At 32.8% G+C, this 20918-nt stretch overlaps 2 protein-coding genes across 4 annotated transcripts; both read left to right on the forward strand.

Annotated features, from left to right (window-relative positions):
• The first annotated feature begins 2863 nt into the window (after window positions 1-2863).
• On the forward strand, window positions 2864-11492 carry LOC123720782 (proton-coupled amino acid transporter-like protein pathetic). Its single transcript, XM_045677544.1, has 9 exons — window positions 2864-3018; window positions 6411-6547; window positions 7003-7147; window positions 7397-7527; window positions 7996-8234; window positions 8895-9092; window positions 9537-9642; window positions 10336-10552; window positions 11099-11492. The coding sequence occupies exons 1-9, from the start codon at window positions 2998-3000 to the stop codon at window positions 11291-11293; spliced, it is 1389 nt and encodes a 462-aa protein (XP_045533500.1). The 5' UTR covers window positions 2864-2997; the 3' UTR covers window positions 11294-11492.
• A 1403-nt stretch (window positions 11493-12895) lies between these two features.
• On the forward strand, window positions 12896-20769 carry LOC123720624 (proton-coupled amino acid transporter-like protein pathetic). 3 transcript variants are annotated; one of them, XM_045677318.1, is made up of 10 exons: window positions 12896-12937; window positions 13842-13943; window positions 15440-15549; window positions 15844-15988; window positions 16657-16787; window positions 17091-17326; window positions 18129-18326; window positions 18768-18873; window positions 19632-19848; window positions 20293-20769. In XM_045677318.1, the coding sequence occupies exons 2-10, from the start codon at window positions 13923-13925 to the stop codon at window positions 20488-20490; spliced, it is 1362 nt and encodes a 453-aa protein (XP_045533274.1). In that variant the 5' UTR covers window positions 12896-12937; window positions 13842-13922; the 3' UTR covers window positions 20491-20769. The 3 variants fall into 3 exon arrangements, with proteins under 3 accessions (XP_045533274.1, XP_045533275.1, XP_045533273.1); XM_045677319.1 differs by lacking the exons at window positions 12896-12937; window positions 15440-15549 and having other exon boundaries at window positions 13882-13943; XM_045677317.1 differs by lacking the exons at window positions 12896-12937; window positions 13842-13943 and having other exon boundaries at window positions 15362-15549.
• Window positions 20770-20918: the final 149 nt, after the last annotated feature.

The following is a 20918-nucleotide window of genomic DNA, read 5'->3' on the forward strand; positions in this document are numbered from 1 at the left end:
ATTGGTCCAAACGCACTAAAATATGGAAGTTTGTTGTATGTATTTGTATAATACTAATATATTATTAAACATATACATAAAACAACGGAAAGTTGCGTAGCTGGGCTACATTTTGCGTTATTACCGCTACCACCTATTTCAATTAACTATAATGGGTAAAATCCAGGGTAAATGGCGTTCGTTTAAAAAGGTATTTAGTTAATAGTTTAAATACAATAATAGTGTACGTAACCGAATTTTTTCGAATGTATCAGTTACATTGAAGATCTAAGAATTCAACTGTAGGAACTTGCCAAATTAAAGTCATGGTCAAAATAATTATCTATTATAATTGATCCAATAATAATGTCATTATTTTTCATTGAATGACAGGGCATGTTCATTATACTTTTATATAAAATTTCCATTATAAATTAATTGAGATGTTTATGCATATTTTTTTATAAGCATAATATTAATGTTGATTAATTCATATCTTAAACACGTATGTCACTAGCATTACTATCATTTTGTGTACGACCTAAGTCTAACACATTGACATTCTTCGCAAGATTTGCAATGTCTATTTTTATTTATTTAATATTTATAAAAGTTTTATTTGATTCAAATTACAATTAAGTTCTAGTTTAGTTTAAGTTAATATTTATAATTTATATCTACATCTATACTTCAAGAAATTTATAATTTAGTTTGTTGTGAAAGAGCTGGGAACATTCCGGTTTTTTTTTACTTAAAAGCATTCCTAAATCTTACACACGAATGAATTGTTGTCAAAAGTTTAGTTTATGCAATAAACGAAAATAAGGTAAATAATGGAAATCTCTTATCTATCTGAAATTTTCTTATTATTCTAGTGTGTAGACATTTATAATTTCAAGAACCAGCCCAAACGCTTCTGTTAAAGATGGCGACGCACTAGTCGGTATGACGTACCGTGCCAGTACCAGCAAACGTCAAGTGTTTATGTGTTTTATTTCTCTTAAAATATATAGATACAAATATATTATTTTTCGATAAAAAGTATTATTTGATCAAGTTACACTCCAAGTTAGTATTTGGATTAGTTTATTTCACTGGCTTGGTACTTAATCTTATATTTGACTTATCTATGACCATTTCCTGTCACGTGACTGACGAATAAAAATCAACATTTTTAATGTCTTTTTTGCTATCATAGTCATTATTTGCAAGTAAGTACATCTTAGTAGAGATAGTAACATTTTAAACTATCAACTTTTTCTCAATAACATTTTCTTTTCATACTGTCAAATAGCCCATAAATAAATTCTAAGGTAATAATATACCGTGTTAATTTTGGCCTTTCATTGAATTATTTAAAAAAAATATGTCACCTATATTTTCATGTATTGTGCAACCCACAAGGAGATAATCACTATATAAAGCTCAATATGTAGCTCTGGACATTCTTGCTGTGCGCAATAAATCACCTGTCGTCTTTTATTACCAAATACACTTAAATTTAAGGTTACCAACAACCAACAACGAATAATATCAGACAGAGTGTTGGCTTAGTGGCTTGATCGTCCTTCTCGTAAACCTGAGACCATGCGTTCGAATCACGGGTATGGACTAATTGTTTTTCTAAGTGCACAGTAACACTTATTGGTTTTTTCGTACCCCGAAGATATAATTTAACACTCAGGACCAGACTTTAAAAACGTTGGGATTGAATAAAAGACGAATCGCCACACGTTATTTGCTATGCTCTTACATATATCAGATAGGAGAATTTGTTTATTTTTATAGAACAGGTGTCAAACGGGCAGGAGGCCCACCTAATGTTAAGTGATATCACCGCCCATGAACACTCTCAATGCCAGTGGGCTCGCGAGTGCATTGCCGGCTTTTTAAGAATTGGTACGCTCATTTCTTGAAGGTCCCTGAGTCGAATTGTTGAAGTAAGCAACTGGTTGTTCTGATTAACACCTGCAGCTGAGTTTCATCATCGGACGTCAAGACAGAATACGAAATTCCAGCCGTATCACCTCAAAAGTTGTTTAAAGCAGTTTTTGCTGTGCACCACCGCACCAGCTGCGAGAAAAGAGCGTTTGTCCCTGCTCTATAAAATAGATTTATTTAAACGCAGCTATCTAACTTCAAAGGATTTTGATTTATACGCGAAGATTACAGATAGTCTCAAGTTATTGCACACACTCAAATTGATCCAGGTATTAACCAGAATGTTATCAGGACACGTAGTTAAATTGTAATTAACAATGCTAACTTTATTATTAATACGTTATTATTTACGTTTAGGCAAAATCACACAATAAACTGTTTATATAACTTCTTGCAAGGTAAAAAATTCAAATCTCATGGGGCAGACGAAACAGCATTCAAAATTTTTATTGCTTCCCGCCCGAATGGTTTTCTTAGCAAAAATGCATACACAGAAATGGTACATACTTTGATTAATTAAATATACACGATTAAAAAAATGTTTTTGTTTCTCCTAATAAACCTAATATTAATATTTTGATCTATTTAACTAAATTTAATATAAAGTAATCCTACAGCTTACATAATAACCTAACCTAACCTTAAAATAGAATAACTACAAAAAAATAATCGTTTTTCGTTAAAATATAGTGTTTTGCTTTATCATGTGGATATGTAGGATTTGGATGTCATTTTATAAACTTTTTAAGTAATACTCTTCATGTTGAATGTAAGCCTTTTAAACAGCCCGGTAAAGGCCCGTCAAGTAACAAGGGAAAGTAGCCAACCACGCAGTGATTCAATACCTCTATATAATTCAAGGCTCATTATTAAACAATCATAAACGCAACTGGTAACCACAAAATTAAAATGAGTGTCGCGTCTTTTAGCATTAGTCAAACATTATTCGATCGCTATTTTGTCTTAGAGACATTCTCGAGATAGGTATGTCTTCTATCTTTGCGCTTTGAAGGTTGTTCGACACTGTGTTTTATTGAAACGTAAATCAACATACAAAGAGTGCACTCGTGTTCGAAAATGGAATTGAGTACAAAACAGGTAAGTTTTAATTTTGATTTTAATCATCTCCCAAGCAATGGAATTTTATTTAAGAAACTGCTATCATTAATTATATTCTTATCAAATACTTTATTTTGTTAATACGTAATATATCATCCGTACACAAAATTATAATAGTTACGGAAGATATTTGGAAATACATATTTACAAGTTCATAATTAATATTTTTATTTTATAAAAAACATACCGTCATTATATTGGTTTACTAAAAATTCAAATTACTATAACAATAATAATTAAAGCCCATTAGTCGCTGACCTTTTTGACTAACATGCTATTCTTATAATACAGTAGTATTCTTAAATCTAATTTACATAATAATACATTTATTAGCAAACACTTGGATCAGGTTCTCTGTCGACATAGAAAACCAATTGTTTCCACGTCTCTCTATCTTTGGCAGACCTACTCCATCCTTTAGATCGTATTCCCATCTTTTGATTTGACCAGCTCGTTTTTTTTTCCCGTTCCTCGGGTGAAGAAAAATTTCTTTTTTCTTTGTTAGTCTTCATTATATATATGCCCAGCCCAATTCTATTTAAGTTTTCTTATTTTTTGTAACAGGTCAATGACGTTTAGTTACCTTAAAAACACAACAATGCATAAATTATAAATCTATTAATTTATTACAGTGAAGCTAATATTCCATCAGACCTCAAACAGGTTTCAACAATATAAAAACAGTTATAACGATTAGACGATTGGGAAATTACACACTTTAAAACCTATTTTTCCTCATCTATTTACATATTCATGCCAAATTAGTTACGGAAAGTTTATAACAATGAAAACACCAACAGTATCTAAGAACCGTGCAAAATTAGCTAAGTGACATCAAAATATTAAAAAAAGTTATGTATATATGTAGTAATAGGAGATGCTTTAAATCTGTATCGCACACATCCCTACTCATCGGCAAAGAAGACAGAGGGTGTAGACCAAGAGAAAAAGCTGGCGTAAAAAACGATCGTACTTTTAAAATAGCAAATCATCATACAAAACGGGTCTGACTTTAGAACATTCAGTTCATATAAATCGACTTGTAGAAATTATAACTGGTGTTTTGAAAATGACAACAGCAGTTTGCGGTGAAAGTGCACCTACACCCTCTGCTAGTCAGAGGCGGAAGGACCTACTAGAACATCACACAACATTTTCAATCGAAAATATTATTTATTTTATGTTGGGTACTTCATTTATCGGTGAAGAGTGTGGTTCTCTTGAAATTACGCTACGACCGAATTACGCAAGTAAAGTCGCCAGGGCAGCTACGTGGAAACAGTTTGTCAAAATCTACAAGATAAATAACCGGAAAAGTACTTTATTATAATAATAAGCCTTTTTATTTCCTGTTGTACAATAGTTGGTAGTTGCTATATTACAGTAACCAAAAATATTGAATTTTGTTAGTAGGTTAGCTTAGATTCCGTTAGTAATATATATACATTATTTATTTATGAATTAAAAGGAACCCCGGTTTGGGTAAAGGCTTCCTCCAAAGATGCCCATTTTTGTCAGTCTTGTGCTATGGAGTGCCAGTTTATGCCAGCTGATCTTTTTATATCATCTTCCCAAGGGTCTCCCCTTCCGCCTCTTGCCTGGTGGTCCTTTTTCATTGGGTAACTAGTTTGGTCCACTTTCTGCTTGACATTCTCGCTACATGACCAGCCCAATACCATTTAAGTTTTGAACAAAAGTTAAAGCGTTTGTAACTTTATTATACAACTAAAATATTATCTTAAAGAACATAGCACACTCACAACTCAACCGTATCAATATGCGTGTCCCTGGAATTAAATGTGTTGCGTTGTTGTCTAATTAAATATTATTGATGGAACCAATTCGTACAAGTGACAAAAATACAATACGATGATTATTGAAGAAACATTGCTTTCAAGGTAACGTTTTACCGCGTTTGCGATAGTGTCTTCAGTTCTACATATGTAGTTCTTATTTTGTCGTAATTTAGCATAGTTAAAATATTTCTAAGGTCGCCAGGTCCTTTTCCAGAATAGGAAGGATGGATTAATTTTTAATGGAAATATACGTCACTTAGGAAAAATATAGCATTTAATTGGTAAAATAAATTCACAATTCGGTACAGTTTTTTAGTTTATTTATTTTTACATACAAAACTACATATCTGTATAATATTATTATATTGGTGTAGTATAGTTATTAATTAATAATTGATGTTAAAAATTAGGTTTATGTAAGGGAAATGCAATCCCTCTATGCTTATTTAAATCTTTATTAAATAGGTTAAACGTCTAAGAACAGCTCTGAAAGAAAATGAATATTAAAATAAAGAGTCGCTTGTTTGTTATCATATTTAATAACCGAGATTCTGTGTCATAGAGATTGTAGAATTGATAACTCACATATTAATGTTATCCTTATATTTACATGGTATTTGGTTTGTATATAATTATATAACAGCAAAAAGACTTCAATATTACGTTAAAGGATTTCCTTGCCAAGACATGACCAAGGAAATCCCATATTCTTCGGTGATATTTGTCTAGTTTTGTAGAAAATAGAGCTTTTGAACTGGACATTGGAGATTTATGGACCTTCCCGCGTGATTGGTGGTTTCAAAGTCGAGCCAATCAGCATTTCAGCTCTAGCAACCCTTTCGAGTAGGGAATCTGTAGCCGTTGGATGTGCTCAATGAGTCAGTCAGTCTCGTCATTTCCGCTATGGGACCGCTACAGGAAACCGTATAATCGTGGATATTCATCTCAGTCTACGCATAGCCCGACATTAGATAGGCCCTTCCATTCCTTCAAGCTTCCCAAAGGACGAGAACAGATATCCTCCCCAAGCTAAGGCCCGCGGCACAAATGAATTTTCCAATTTGAACCCCGAGTAGAAGAGGTAGAAATGGAGAAGTATCAGCTGGTCAGGATATATGAGTCTCGGTTAGAAATAGCAGGGCCAGCTTCGCAGTATCTAAATGATTAGAGATAGTGTGGATGTTGGAGTTGAGCCCTCTAACATTTGTAAAGTCCATGGCGAGTGTCGAAGGGGGCGCTTTTGTTGGTTTGCTCCGTTTGCCCCGAGATAGGTTAATAGTTGAATTATGTTGGTCAAAGAGTGTACAATTGCCCCTCCCAGAAGATGAAGGTCATCATGTGCATCCATCACCGGGTGATAAGCGTCCCGGTGGAAGATGCCCATTGGGGGATTCTCTACAGCGAGCGCGTGTGATACCAGTAACTACCTTCAGGTAGTCCTATATACATAATTAAAATTTGCTCGTATGATGAATACCAATATCAGCAAACATTCAGAAGTAAGAGCAAGTCTGTAGAGCGTAGGGCGTTAGCGTACCTAATTCTATTCTAGTTTCTAAGAGTACTTAATTGCAGACAGACAAACAGAGTCGACTAGATAATGTGACAAAACCACCACCGCAGCCACCGCCAGATGGCAGTATATACAATGTGCAATCAGAAAAGGAACCGTATGACTTCGTTGCGAATCGAGTTCCACGGAAAAGAAATAAGTAGGTAGCTATTTTTGATGTGTTTGTGTAAACTTGAAATAAATTCTGTTGGCCAATAAGTTCCTCCTATAGTAGGTTTATCCTAACAATAGCAATAAGGGCTAAATACTTTTTATTGTAGTAGTCTTAAGGCCCCCTACTCCCCCTACCCCCTTTATAAAACAGAGGGCAAACGGCTCACCTAATGTTTAGTTTTCATACACACTCTCAATGCCAAAGGGCTCGCGAGTTCTCTGCCGGCCTTTTAAGAATTGTTACACTCTTGAAGGAACCAAGTCTATTATACATATAAAGACATAAGAAAAGAAGATCACTATCATCATGGTATATAACCCTTTTGTCTGTAAATTTATTAGTATATTTTTTATTTATTAACACAGTTTAATAATTAAACACATTTAAATACCGTAGGAAAAAGGTAGATTGCGAAACTATATCTACTTATCTCTTTACAGTTTTCTAGAATCAACTGGACACCTTATAAAGGGATGTCTTGGAGGAGGTATTCTTGGTATCCACGAAGCCTTCATGAAATCTGGACTTTGGACCTCTCTATTTGTATCCGTTATCTTTGGAATATATATCTCCTATTGTTTACACGTAAGTACACTCTCGTTATTTGTTAAAGTCCTTTCATCTAAATTGAAACGATATTCAATAAACTTTTAAGCAAAACAATTATTGTTTAACCGAGAGAATCTACCTGATCTTCAATCGTGATTGTAGTTCTAAAAATCATAGGCAAATTTGAAATTACGTGGTACAAGAATAATAAAGTCACAATCACGAAATTGTCTCGATAATCCATATCGAGTTTATGCCTTAAGCGTTTATGATCTAATTTCCCAGATGTTAGTGAGTGCAGCCCAGAAGTTGTACAAAATGTTACACGTCCCAGAGATGTCGTATCCAGACGTAGCGGAGGCTTCTTTACAAGTGTGTCCCTTCCCCTCAATAAGAAAATATAGTAAATGGTTCAGGTTTGTAAAATAAATACCTTTAGTGTCTTTTGTGTACGCTTTACGCTTTGTTACAGCAAGTATGCGTTGTCTTAGTTGGGACATTAATAGAATTGTAACAATGACTTGAACAAAAGCGTTTTATTTTCGGAGAAGTTATTATCCTCGCTCATTGTGATTTGTATTGAATATTGTAATATATAAATAAATTACTTTACATACGTTTTGAATATTCATACTTATGTTACATAGGTAGTTCCGGGTGTATAGTTGAAAAGCACAAAAAAATTGATTCTTCCTAGATCCTCCGACTTTTTAAATAAAATCAATGTTGCTTATTACTTTATAAGCAATGGTTTTTGTTACTAAGATATTGACGTGTTAATTCTTTAGATCGTCACTAAACAGTGTATAATAATTCAAGGAGCAGGAATATTTTCCAGTTCATAAGACAATAAAACTTTTACATCACATAAAATATACTTTTAGATACGCCGTGGATTTAACCATTTGTATAGACTTGTTTGGGGCCTGCTGCGTCTACCAGATCATAATAGCGAAGACTGTAAAAGATATAATAGAAAATACACATGACACCCAAGAGATCGTTGACTTGAATAGGTTAAGGCTGTATATTTTGGCCTTATTGATACCTATATTACTGCTTTGTATGATAAGGTCGTTGAAGTACTTGGCCCCATTTACACTGGTTGCTGATGTATTTATTGGTAAGAAAAACAACGCATCTGCAATGAACTGTTAGCCTAGCACTCTTAACTTTGAGGTCGTAGTTTAAAGAAACAGTTTTTCAAGTAATATTACAAAATGAAAAAATCGTAACCATGGTAACAGCGGTAATAACTCTAGTCCACGTTTTATGGAAACTCCAATTCACTGGAAAGTTCAAGCGAGCGTTAATATTGTAATTTGATTTGATATATTGACGGAAACTATTTTTTTTCTTACAATAAAGTTCACATCAAGCCACTTTACGTGAACTACAATATAGCCTAAACAATAATTGTGGCTAACAAGTAATATTGTATTGACTTAATTTTAATACTAGAGAATAGCATTAACTAAGGTAATGTTCATTAACAGTCTTAGTGTTTTATAATGTTTTGACACTATGTTCGTGTGTCCGAGACACCGCACTTGCACTTATTTTCACTACAGTAGTTTTAGTAACTAAAAAAGTTTAGTCGCCTTATTCCTGTTGTATCACGAAGGTGCATTCTCATGGTTATGTAGCCTGTTTAAGTAACCTAAAGGAAACCCTTTTATCGTATTTAGGACTGATTCCACATTAAGATCCTTGTAGACAGAGAAACTTAACGCTTAAGCAGGGAGTGATCTAAAAATGTATTTTTATACTACGTTTCTTACAGTGGCATGCGTAGTTGCAACAATAGTATATGGATTGCGAACAGCGCCACCTATCGCTACTGTACCTGGTTGGAAAGATGCCTTAGGCTTTTTTGAATTTTGCGGTATCGTTGTGTTCAGTATGGAAGGCATTGGAGTAATATTGCCCATAGAGAATAATATGCAGAATCCTAAACAATATCTAATGGTAATAACATGCGGTAAGTTATAAAGAAACATCGTATATGCAACGAATTAAAAAAAATATATAACTTGAAAGAAAACACTTTTTAACCGGATTGATTGCTATGTATTATAATTATAAACTTATAATTATTTACATAATTTTAAATTTAAATTTTTCCGACGTTTGGCGTCCTTTACAGCGTGCGTGGTCACGGTGTCTGAAGACAAAAGGTGTTGAATGTCAAAAGTATCACAGCTGTAGAGAAAGTTGTGGTATCTGTATTTTTTCCCCGGAGTTGATATCGGTAGTTGATGTCTAATTAAATTTTTAATTGTGTCAAAAAAATAAAAAATATTTCTTGTTTAATACTTTGAAAAATTTCATACTAAATGGTTGACCATTGGCTTAAATGAAATAATGAGATTTGAGTTCAGTTCCCGGCACAACACTTGTTTCATTCATGTCTGGTCTTTTGCAGGTATGACAATAGTACTATTGTTCCTCATAACAGTTGGGTTTTTTGGATATTGGGGCTTTGGTGAAAACTCTATATCGCCGGTCACCTTGAATTTTCCCTCTGATTTGTAAGTTGATAATAGATCACAAATTTTTAAGCTATCCTACGCATTAGTAATTATTTAAAAATGGGCAACATCATTCATGATCGTGTATGTTTTAGTTATTTGGTTATTTCACCCCTTTTTATGAAGAACGTTGAATATTATGTAAATATATAAGAGCAGGTGCAAATTGACATAGCATTGCCCAACACAGTGCATTGTATTTATAAAAAAAATTATACTCTATGAGGTTAAATTGCGTAATAATAACACTGAAAATGTTTAGAACTGGCCAGTTAGAAACATTGCTAATAAAAACTTTTTTTGAATTCCTATTTTAGAACTCTGTGGTAACCTAAACGACTGTAGTCATTTTTTCATTTGTTTTTGTGAATTGGCAGCAAGTCCAAATTCTTGTTACACGTAAAAATGAACCTAACGCGAGAACATTTTCGGTCAATGATTAATTATGACTTTCGTTGTGAGCTTACTCAACAACAAAGCTATGAAGAGCCCCTATGGTCCATAAGGAAGAATGGGCCCACTGCTTTTCTCAGTGGTCCCATCGAATGCGTCGCGTGTGTAGAGAGGAACACAGATTACTTTGAAAAATCAATAAAAGTAATGGCAACTTTCTACATTAAGCCGTTTTTCAGTGTTACCTAGGTAAACATTTGATGCATAATAATTTTTGATGATTTAATTTTTCCTTTAAAGATTTCCAACAGTTCTCAAAGGTTTGATGGGTGTCATGATTTTTGTAACTTTTGCCCTCAACTTCTGGGCGCCTTTTAACCTCGTCTGGCATTATGTATCAAAGAAGCATGACCCAAAGAAACACTGGATTTGGGAGAGAGTGTATAGAGCAGGTTTTATTGTTACTATAACAGCGGTCGCTATAGGCTTTCCCAATATTGGAAACCTTATGGGATTGGTAAGTAATATTTTATAATTTGTATTTAGGTGCCATTTTTCTATGTTTTAAGTACTATACGATCATGTAATGAAGAAAAAAACTCAAGAAAAATAAATGAAATGTAATTTCGTATGTTATTTTGCTCTAATTAGACGGATGGACATTTTGTGAATCTAGAAAAACCGATATAAAATCTTAACTAAGTTCCGTAATATAATCACTAACCAGATCCAAATCTGATCAAAATCTTGTCAGAAGCTTGTCAGTTTTAATACCGCTCAAGATTAATTTGAGGCTAAATGAAATAAAGCCAGATTCTATATCAAAATTTGTTGTAATTACAGGATTTATTTCTCTAAGGAAGATGTATCAAACGTGCTTTATGTTGAAAAGCTCCAAATCTTATTTGTTAGAACGGATAGAGATAGTCTGATTACACCTATTTTGTATTGTTCAGTTAACGTAGGGAACAAAAATAAAACATTTTGATTTTCATAACTAGGCCGTTATTTTGCCGTTTCGAATATTAACTACATTTAATAAACAAAACTTCATTCTTTCTAGCTTGGAGCGTTCGCTCTATCAAACATGGGCTTTATATTCCCAGCGATAATCGACTTGTTGGTGGTGTGGGAGAAGCCAGGTCTAGGGAAATGGAAGTGGCGTCTCTGGAAGAATATTTTTATAATAATTGTTGGAATACTTTTATTCTTCGCTGGAACGTATTCTAATGTCAAGGGATTGTTATATCATTTGTAGTAAATATTTACATAATAGTTATTTATTATTGTTATTAATAGTGAATAAAGCTTATACTAAACTTGGAAAAGTGTTTAAGAAGTGTAAATTTACTAAATTATAATGCGTAATTCTATACTGTGCCTACAGTGGCGTATCTATACCAACTGAGGCCCGTTGCAATTTCTTTTGATGGGGCCCTATCAGTAAAAATCGTCACGTTGTACTCTTAATAAATTTAATTTTAATGTAATGTAATTTTAATAAACTTCAAGAGTTCCAGTGTACCCAATTACACGTTGTATATGTCCCAATAATACCACAATAATAACTCCTCCCTAAGGCTAGAGAAATAAAAATTTCAATTTTTTGAGCTCGCGGCGTTATGGGCAGGGGCCCTCTTGGGCTTGTGGCATTTTGCCAGCCCTGCCACCCTATTGTTACGCCACTGTGTGCCTACTACATCGAACTTGGATACAATAGTCGTTATTGGTATCGCTAATTGTTCACTTAAGAATCTTAATTTTTTTCTTAAAAAGAAGAACAGAACATATGAAATAATCTGTCAAATACCCAATAATGTTAATAAATATTGTTCTATACTAATTCATTATTTTAATTTCGTGAGATGTTTGTGCCTCATGCTTGCTGCACAGAGATTAGGTTCCAAGTCAGTATCAAGTCTCCACGTTTATATCCAGCCGGTTTCGATCCCCCTAAACAATTTTCATTTGAACATTGACCAACTGCTTACACCAATGTCTACATTGCTCGTGAGCCGTGTAAGGTAGAGCTTGCCATTCATATATGCATATAAAATGTCAGGAGTATCTGTATAGTATATGTAGTGCATGTATGAGCAACCTGCACTAGGTAACTCAAAACCTAACAACCCTACGGATCCCTAATTACTATAGACGTACCCTAACACATAAATAGTGAATATATAAATGTATACGGGATGCCTGCACCAAGAGACAAAGGTGGGATTATCTCAAAGCTATCGAGAAATGAATGAGACAGAGCAATATTTAAAACTGATTTTATATCATAAAACAACATTATAAATACTAGTTATACCTATTCACACATAAATAATATTATTATTGTGAGCTGTTGGTGTATGGAGCACCTTCGGTCGTTAAAATCTAGAACAACCACGTGAGTCGTGTCAGCAGTTGGTCAATGTAAAATAATACATATTTAAATGACTCTTGTGAGCTGTCGGTGTAACGCATCTTCAGCAATAAAAGTATAGATGCCACGTGAGCCGTGTCACCAGTTGGTAAATGTTCCAATAAAATCTGAACAATGAAATATATAAAATTTTCTTTCACATTGTTAGGATGTGGTTACGAGCCTAACCACGATATAGGCAGTAACTCGTAATAAAACGCTGCCAACATTGTCACATCTCGCCAATAATATTAAAAACATAGGTATAGTTATTAACAGATTTCATAAATAATTAAATATTATAAGATAAATTGAGAGCCATAAAACACATACAGAAGATAACAGTCTGGTATTATCTACTTGCTTATGTATACAGGATTTAAATATAGGAACTGTATTAAATTTTGTACCTATGTATCAAGTCACAAGAGCACTGCTTCACGCATATAGTCTAGTAAAAAAGTGTCTATATTTTACTAACCCAAGTAGGTAGGTACGTGATACAGTATTGTCTTTTGTTAACATAGCTTTTACACATTGAAGCTATGTATTATTATAAACTTATAATTATTTTACATATTTTTAAATTTTTCCGACGTTTCGGGTTTATGAACTTAAAATTATGTAAAATAATTATAAGTTTATAATAATACATAGCTTCAATCGGGTAAAAAAGTGTCTATATTTTACTAACCCAAGTAGGTGTAGGTACGTGATACAGTATTGTCTTTTGTTAACATAGCTTTTACACATTGAAGCTATGTATTATTATAAACTTATAATTATTTTACATATTTTTAAATTTTTCCGACGTTTCGGGTTTATGAACTTAAAATTATGTAAAATAATTATAAGTTTATAATAATACATAGCTTCAATCGGGTAAAAAAGTGTTTTCTTTCAAGGTACGTGATAATAAAGATATGCAGGTATATATAGCCAATATATAAATAGAAGAATAAACTAAAAATAAAATAGTCCGATAAAAAATAATAAAATAAATGCCATCAATGCCACATATATAAAAAATCAAATTCCAATAATGTTCTATGTTTTGCTTGGTTGACTGATCGAGTTTATACACATAGTCTACCCACATTTTTGTTTATGTTTTGTTTTGTTATTTTATATACCTACATTTGTGAGCTCTAATTATTAATCTTAATTTTACATATTGTTTCTCAGTAAGTGAATTATGTATGCAATTCTTATGAGAAATAAATTTATTCTTAAACCGTATGCAATGAATTCGCAGCCTGTAAATTCTACGTATAAGACACAACAATAAAAACCAAAACGTTAAATAAATAGGTATGATTAAATGTGCCACTTTCGGTTATATTAAACATAAAAAATCCGCATGTATAACACAGATATTATTCATTATTTACAGAAGTCATACGCAAACAAAATTTGACGAGTATGCGGTACAATTAAAACGGAAAACTGTCTTATCAACAGTGTATTACATAAAATGGAGTTAAGTGAAAAACAGGTGCGTCTGACAAATATTATCTAAGTGTGTTTCAATAAAAGTTAAAAATATTGTGACAGTTTATCGAGCAGTCTTTCTTTTAGTTTTTATTTAAATTAAATTTAGGTTATATCTATACTATATATTAGTCATAAGGTAAAACTTTCACATGAAATATGCGTTAACGAAAATTTAATTGATCGATTCCTTATCAAAATTACAGTGTATATAATTATATATCTTAAAGTAATACATAATTTCAATTCAAGATGGCCTTTGTCTACATAATTACTTAATACAAAACTCGTATGACGCAATCAGCCCTATTGAATAGAAGAGATAATGTTTATTTATTATGTATTTTCAATATTAAAATGTTCTTAATATACATAGTAATAATAGAAATAATCATGAAAAATTCATAAATAGAAAATTAAAACAAATTTAAAATGTTTCGTCCCTGTGGCAGTATCAAAAATATACATTATAAAAATAATATATATTAATTCCTGGACTATGTTGATGTCGAAGGTATTAAATAACTTACGTATATGGACATTGTACAACTTACGTTTGCTATTGGTAACCCGAATGATTACTTAATCACTTACCTACTACAACCTATTTATTTTAACAACTTTTTGTATTAATTTACAGAAAATTCCAGAAAGATGACTATTGTTGATTATTATTTATTTTATGTTTGTCTTTGTTACTTTTATTCCCATAGCTTTTTCAGTTTACACCTGTCGTATCCATACATTAGATTAGGTTAGGACATTTACCTTTTATGCTGGTATTTTGTTTTCTTATAATCTATGTGTTTTAAAGTATCTTTATCAATCGAAACATGCTAGTTGTACGAACTAATAACTGCAGCTGAGTTTCATCATCGGACGTCCAGGCAGTATACAAAATATCATGCGTATCACCTCGACGTCCGTCGTTCCACAACTGAGTGTTTTTTAAGGGAATTTTCGCCTCGCACCAGTACTATGTGGAAACGGCTGCCTAATACTTCAGTATTTCCGAACCATTTCGACTTACCATCCTTCAAGAAAAGCGTACTATTTCTTAAAAGGCCGACAACGCACTTCCTTGCCTCCTGGCAATGTGAGTGTCCATAGGTGGCACTTGACTTCACATGAGCCTCCTGCCAATTTGCCTCGTGTTACATAAAAAAAATCGAATAAGAAGTACAAGACTCAAAATACTACTTTAGTTTTTTATCCTCCAAAAGTTTTTAGCAATACCTATTTTTAATCTATTCATTGCGAGCTTATGTCAGGGAAAATTTCGATATACACCTTTATATCTTTAAAGAAAACAATTTTTTAACCGGATTAAAGCTATTATTATAAACTTGTATAACATAATAAATATTTAAAATTATGTAAAATAATTAAAAGCTTAAGCTTAAATAATACAAATAGCTTTAATCCGGTAAAAAAATTGTTTACTTTCAATGTGTAAAAGCTATGTTAACCAAAGACAATACTACATTTTATATCTTTCAGAGCAAGAATTATGTAGATCATGGTGATCTACCAACATCAAAATACCACAGTAAAAATGAGCAGAAAGAATATGACTTTGTTGCCAACCGTGTTGTACGAAAACGAAATAAGTATATATTCTTTACATAATATATAAAACTTATTTCTCGGTTAGGGAAATTTATATTTTAATACCTAACATCGGTCCCGTGGCGTAGCTACCGAACACGAATCTGGGAATTCACCAGTTTTATCATCGGACGTCGAGGCAGAATACGGAATTCCACCTGTACCACCTCGACGTCCGTCGTTCCACAAACGTATAGTACGTTTTAAGGCAGATTTTGCCTTATGATTTTGATGAGATTGATATCACCTTTATGTGTAACTACACTTTGATTTTTAACATATTTTTTAACATACAGCCTCTTCGAAGCAGTAGGTCACTTTGTTAAAAGTTGTCTTGGCGGTGGAATTCTTGGTATCCACGAGGCATTCATGAAATGCGGATTGTGGACCGCCCTTTTTGTGTCTATTATCTTTGGTATCTACATCTCCTATTGCTTACACGTAAGTATCTACTTATAACAATAATTTTGTTATCGACTTATACAATAAACAATATTGCTAGAAAAGATACAATATAATTTTGAGATACGGCTATTAGAAAAACCTTCAGTATTTGATTCACTAGTGAACCCCGCGTTGTTTCAGTCGTATTGTCTAATATATTGTTGATAAGTAGGCTTTCCAACAATAAAAATAATAAGTAATAAAAACTTTTCATGACAGATAGATCGTGACAAAATTCATCTATCGCTAGTTCCCATACTAGTGTTGTGGGTAACTAGATAACAATTATTTCGTGATACATGGTACATGTTTAAAACAGTATTTTTAAGTAGTTTTGGTATTACAAATATTCAATCAAGTCGAACAAAACATTAATTACGCGTGAATGTTTGACTATTTGAATGGGTGTGCGTATGTATTTGAGTGTGTTAGTTTTTGGAATGTGTTGGTTTATATATATATAGTAATAATATAATCCTTGGTTTGATTCTAAATGAAGTATTCATTTCTGGGTGGTGTGCACTTACTGGCCTATACCATAAAACGAAAAAATTACAAAAGAGATATAGTAAAGTGATTGATTTCAAACATGTTACTCAACATATATTTATAAAAATTGTAATACTGTTTAAACAATATTTTCTGATTACTCTTTTAAATCATAGATGTTGGTAAGTGCGGCACAGAAGTTGTGCAAACAGTTACACGTCCCTGAGATGTCGTATCCAGATGTCGCAGAGGCCTCGCTTGAAGTATGTCCTTTCCCCTCATTGAGGCGATATAGCAAATGGTTCAGGTACATATACCATTTATTTAAACTAGAAATTATCAATCATCAGTCATTATTCGCCAGTCTTTGCTTTTTCCTCTGGCCAGTGTTAATAAAAATAATAGTTATAAGATAAAATCATATCAAAATTGTTTTAAAATTTAACAATCAATAATTTATAAATCATTAAAATAATATTTTAATCTAATTAAAAATCGTTTACTAATTAATAAACACATTAATTATTCGATTGCTTCGAGGGTTTTTTATTTACACCAGCAAGTGAAAATTCGGTTGGAGGCCTTTTTTAATAAAAATCCTAAATTTCAGGTACGCAGTAGACCTAACCATTATCATAGACTTATTTGGAGCATCCTGCGTCTACCAGATAATGATAGCTAAAACTATTATGGAAGTTGTGGACAATCGTGAAGGTTCCAATGAATTGGACCTAGGTAGATTAAGGCTTTACATTTTAGCGTTGTTGATACCGATTTTAATACTTTGTATGATACGAAGTTTGAAATATTTGGCCCCGTTTTCTATAATTGGGGATATATTTATTGGTAAGTGAGGACAATTATTCTATTCAATACATGCATCTTAGCAACAAAACTAGGGCTCGCGAGTGCGTTGCTGGCCTTTCAAGAATTGGTACGAAGGATCCTAAGTCGAATTGGTTCGGAAATAGTTCAATTGGTTCCACATAGTGGTGATGTCCGTAACTGCCTTAAAAAACGCTCAGTTGTGTAATGGCAGACGTCGGGGTGATATGGGTGGAATTTCGTATTCTGCCTCGACGTCCGATGATGAAACGGATGATGATGATGTGTAAGACTTTCATAATCTTTAATGGTAAGGTTTTTTTCGTTAAATTATTAACGTATCTCTGAGAAGCTATGGGTTCATTAGTTACATATACAATGCAGACTAATAATGAAACACCATATATGTAGCCTCTTTGTTCCTAGAAGAAGCTCATATTACCTAGTTATTGCGGCTGTAAGACAGTTTTTTCCGCTAGGTGGAACTGCCTACTGAACTATTTCCCAACCAATTCGAATTAGGGTTCTTCAAGAATCGAGCGTACTAATTCTTAAAAGGCTGGGTTAACACTCACGAGCCCATTGAGTATCCATGGGCGGCAGTATTGCTTAACGTCAGATGAGCCTCCTGTTCTATAAAAACGCCCACATACATAAGAAAATAATGGTAAGATTTGAAAGTATATTTATTTATTAACACTTCGTTGCATACAGAAATAAAATACAATTCACATATTTAAATAAAAAGGAAGGCAACTGACGGCTTTATCGCTTTCCAGCGATCTCAACCATTAAGTCTCCGAATCTTACCTTAACTTTACAGTGATTTGTGTGATTGCGACTGTTGTGTACGGCCTCAGATCGGCTCCTCCCATTTCCACGGTACCAGGATGGAAGGATGCCGTGGGTTTCTTTGAATTCTGTGGTATTGTTGTATTTAGTCTAGAAGCTATAGCGGTTATCTTACCAATAGAAAATAATATGAAAAATCCTAAACAGTATCCTGCTGTAATTGCATGTGGTAAGTGTAATGATGTCATTTTATAAAATCAAGACTTCGTAAGTCTAATATAGATCCATTATGAAGGTAATAAATTCTTTCTGGTCCTCAGATTTCTGTATCTGTTTTGTGATAGGTGTTCAACCTTCTGTGCGTATCGATATTTGCCTTCACAATACGAGCGAGTAATGCGCACATAGACCCAAAGCCTTTTGCGCAAATAGAAATAATGCTGAACCTACGACCTCAGGGATGTCAGTCTAACGTTAAGGCCACAACATATTTATGCATTATTATTGTATAGAGAAAATTTAATATGATAAAAAAATTATCTGATAATGCTTTAATGTAAATTCTTGATTACCAAAAATAAATACGTATACCGACTAAACGTTACATAATAAAATATTATAAATCTGATTATATGAATATAAACAAATACCTATCGATGTTTTCTTTTAGGTATGTTCACAGTGTTATTATTTCTATTACCAATTGGTTTCTTTGGCTATTGGGGGTTCGGTGAGAACTGCGTTACACCAGTCACTTTGAACTTCCCTAACGATGTGTAAGTTATTTTTTTATTAATTTCACACTGTTTTAATATTGAAGCAAAATACAGTACGTAATTAATTTAATAAAAAATGTGTACGTGTACTAGTGTACACACGTAAGAAGTGCAACTTCTTTATGACCTTATTTTTCGAAAAATCATCCACTATATGCAACTTTACAGAAATTGGTGAAATAAACTTAAATTAGATAAAGTTTAAGAAAAGGCTTTTATTATCATAGACATGAATGCAAATAATATAATTATTTCATGTTACCTTATTACTAAGATTATTACAGAATTTAATTAATTGTAATAGTATTATTACTATCATTGTAATCGTTATTATATATTTTTGATATTAATGGCTTCGAATCAAGCGTGGTAGGGTTGATGCGAAGAAGACAGAACGAGAAAAATTTGACGCGTAACCGAAAAATGTGACGGTAATTTTATTTCCAACGCCGATAAAGAAGTTTCACTTCAACAAAGACGATGTATAACTATTATCTATGTCTCATCTGATAAACTGATTGTTATTTATAACCGAAATCAAACCAACCAATCAAGAATGGTTAAATTTACATACCCTTATTTTTTGCTAATGCCGTGTTAAACTACTTTTCCAAAAACGCACTCGCGAGCCCTCTGGCATTGACATTGGTGGTGGGTGGTGAGCCACATTGAGACGAGCCTCAGCGTTTTAACCAGTAAAAAAAAACCTACCTATTGCATATACTGCGAGATAACGGCCCTTTCTCCTAAATCAACAGGTTTCCGACAGTCATCAAAAGTCTAATCGGAGTTATGATTTTCCTAACATTTGCCCTCAACTTCTGGGTTCCTTTCAATCTGGTCTGGCACTACATATCAAAAAGGCATGACCCCAAGAAACATTGGATTTGGGAGAGAGTGTATAGAGCCATATTCATTGTCTTAATAACTATTATCTCAATTGTATTTCCTAATATTGGAAACTTTATGGGTTTGGTAAGTATTTTAATATTACAAGACAGAAGTAACGTTCAAAATGGTGAACATAATTGGAATGTCATATCTTAACTAATATAGAAACAAACTAAACTAAAACCTATACGTATTTAGAACATATATCCATTATTTTTTCCAAGTGAACTATCTATACGAAAAATAATCGAATGGAATTAATATTTCCTAACCTAAACTATTACATGCAAAAACCAAGGTAACAAACCCACTGTACAATATGGTATTTTATTTACATTTTGGGTTTATTGCGACCTTTCTTTATTGTTTATGGTAGGTGGGTCAATTGACGACCAACACTTCTATTTTCAAATCTAAAACAGTATATCTGCGATAATTTTTAATTTTGAACTCGTTTGTATATAAATGAGGATTAGGTCAAAAATTATAGTTGTTGTTCCTTTTTTTAATTGAATATTAACATTCCAGCTTGGGGCTTTTGCTTTATCAAACATGGGCTTCATATTCCCAGCCATAATAGACTTAGTCATTGTATGGGAGAGGCCAGGTCTAGGAAAATGGAGATGGCGTCTCTGGAGGAACATTGCTATAATATTTGTTGGAATACTTCTCTTCTTTGCTGGAACTTATTCTAATCTTAAAGGACTATTAACAACCATTTTATAACTATATTGTATGTCCCTAGTATACGTTCAATGTGACTATAATAAAGCTTTATAAAAGCAACTAAAAAAGGGAGCATATAGCAATATATCAAAAATTTGTTTTTAATAAATATTTTACAGCACATAATTTATAAACAATCAATATTTATATTGATAGTGTTGGCCTAGTGGCTTAGGCTCAACCCTTAGGACGTGTCTTTGAAATACGCCTGTGCACCAATGGATTTTTCTATGGCATCGCATCACATGCATCGCAAGAAACTGACTAGCGCCACTTATAAAAAAACATGCTTTATACTAAAATAATAACTCTGATTTTTCAATAAAATCTATTTTTTTGTAATAACATAAAACATGAACAAAATCAATAGGTTGATTTTACAGCGAAACATCCAAAAATTTTAAAAATTAACAGCATCCAATTATCTA

The sequence above is a fragment of the Pieris brassicae genome, chromosome 2 (genome assembly GCF_905147105.1).
Source record: "Pieris brassicae chromosome 2, ilPieBrab1.1, whole genome shotgun sequence".
Lineage (NCBI taxonomy): Eukaryota > Metazoa > Arthropoda > Insecta > Lepidoptera > Pieridae > Pieris > Pieris brassicae.

Bases quoted from the DNA above. Each gene is read 5' to 3' on its own strand.
- LOC123720624 (XM_045677317.1), top strand. From the start codon at position 15,401: ATGTTAACCAAAGACAATACTACATTTTATATCTTTCAGAGCAAGAAT. The intron at 18,327-18,767 runs GTAAGTGTAATG...GTTTTCTTTTAG, and splicing joins TCCTGCTGTAATTGCATGTG to GTATGTTCACAGTGTTATTA. The intron at 19,849-20,292 runs GTAAGTATTTTA...TTAACATTCCAG, and splicing joins TTGGAAACTTTATGGGTTTG to CTTGGGGCTTTTGCTTTATC.
- LOC123720782 (XM_045677544.1), top strand. From the start codon at position 2,998: ATGGAATTGAGTACAAAACAG. The intron at 9,093-9,536 runs GTAAGTTATAAA...GGTCTTTTGCAG, and splicing joins TCTAATGGTAATAACATGCG to GTATGACAATAGTACTATTG. The intron at 9,643-10,335 runs GTAAGTTGATAA...TTTCCTTTAAAG, and splicing joins TTGAATTTTCCCTCTGATTT to ATTTCCAACAGTTCTCAAAG.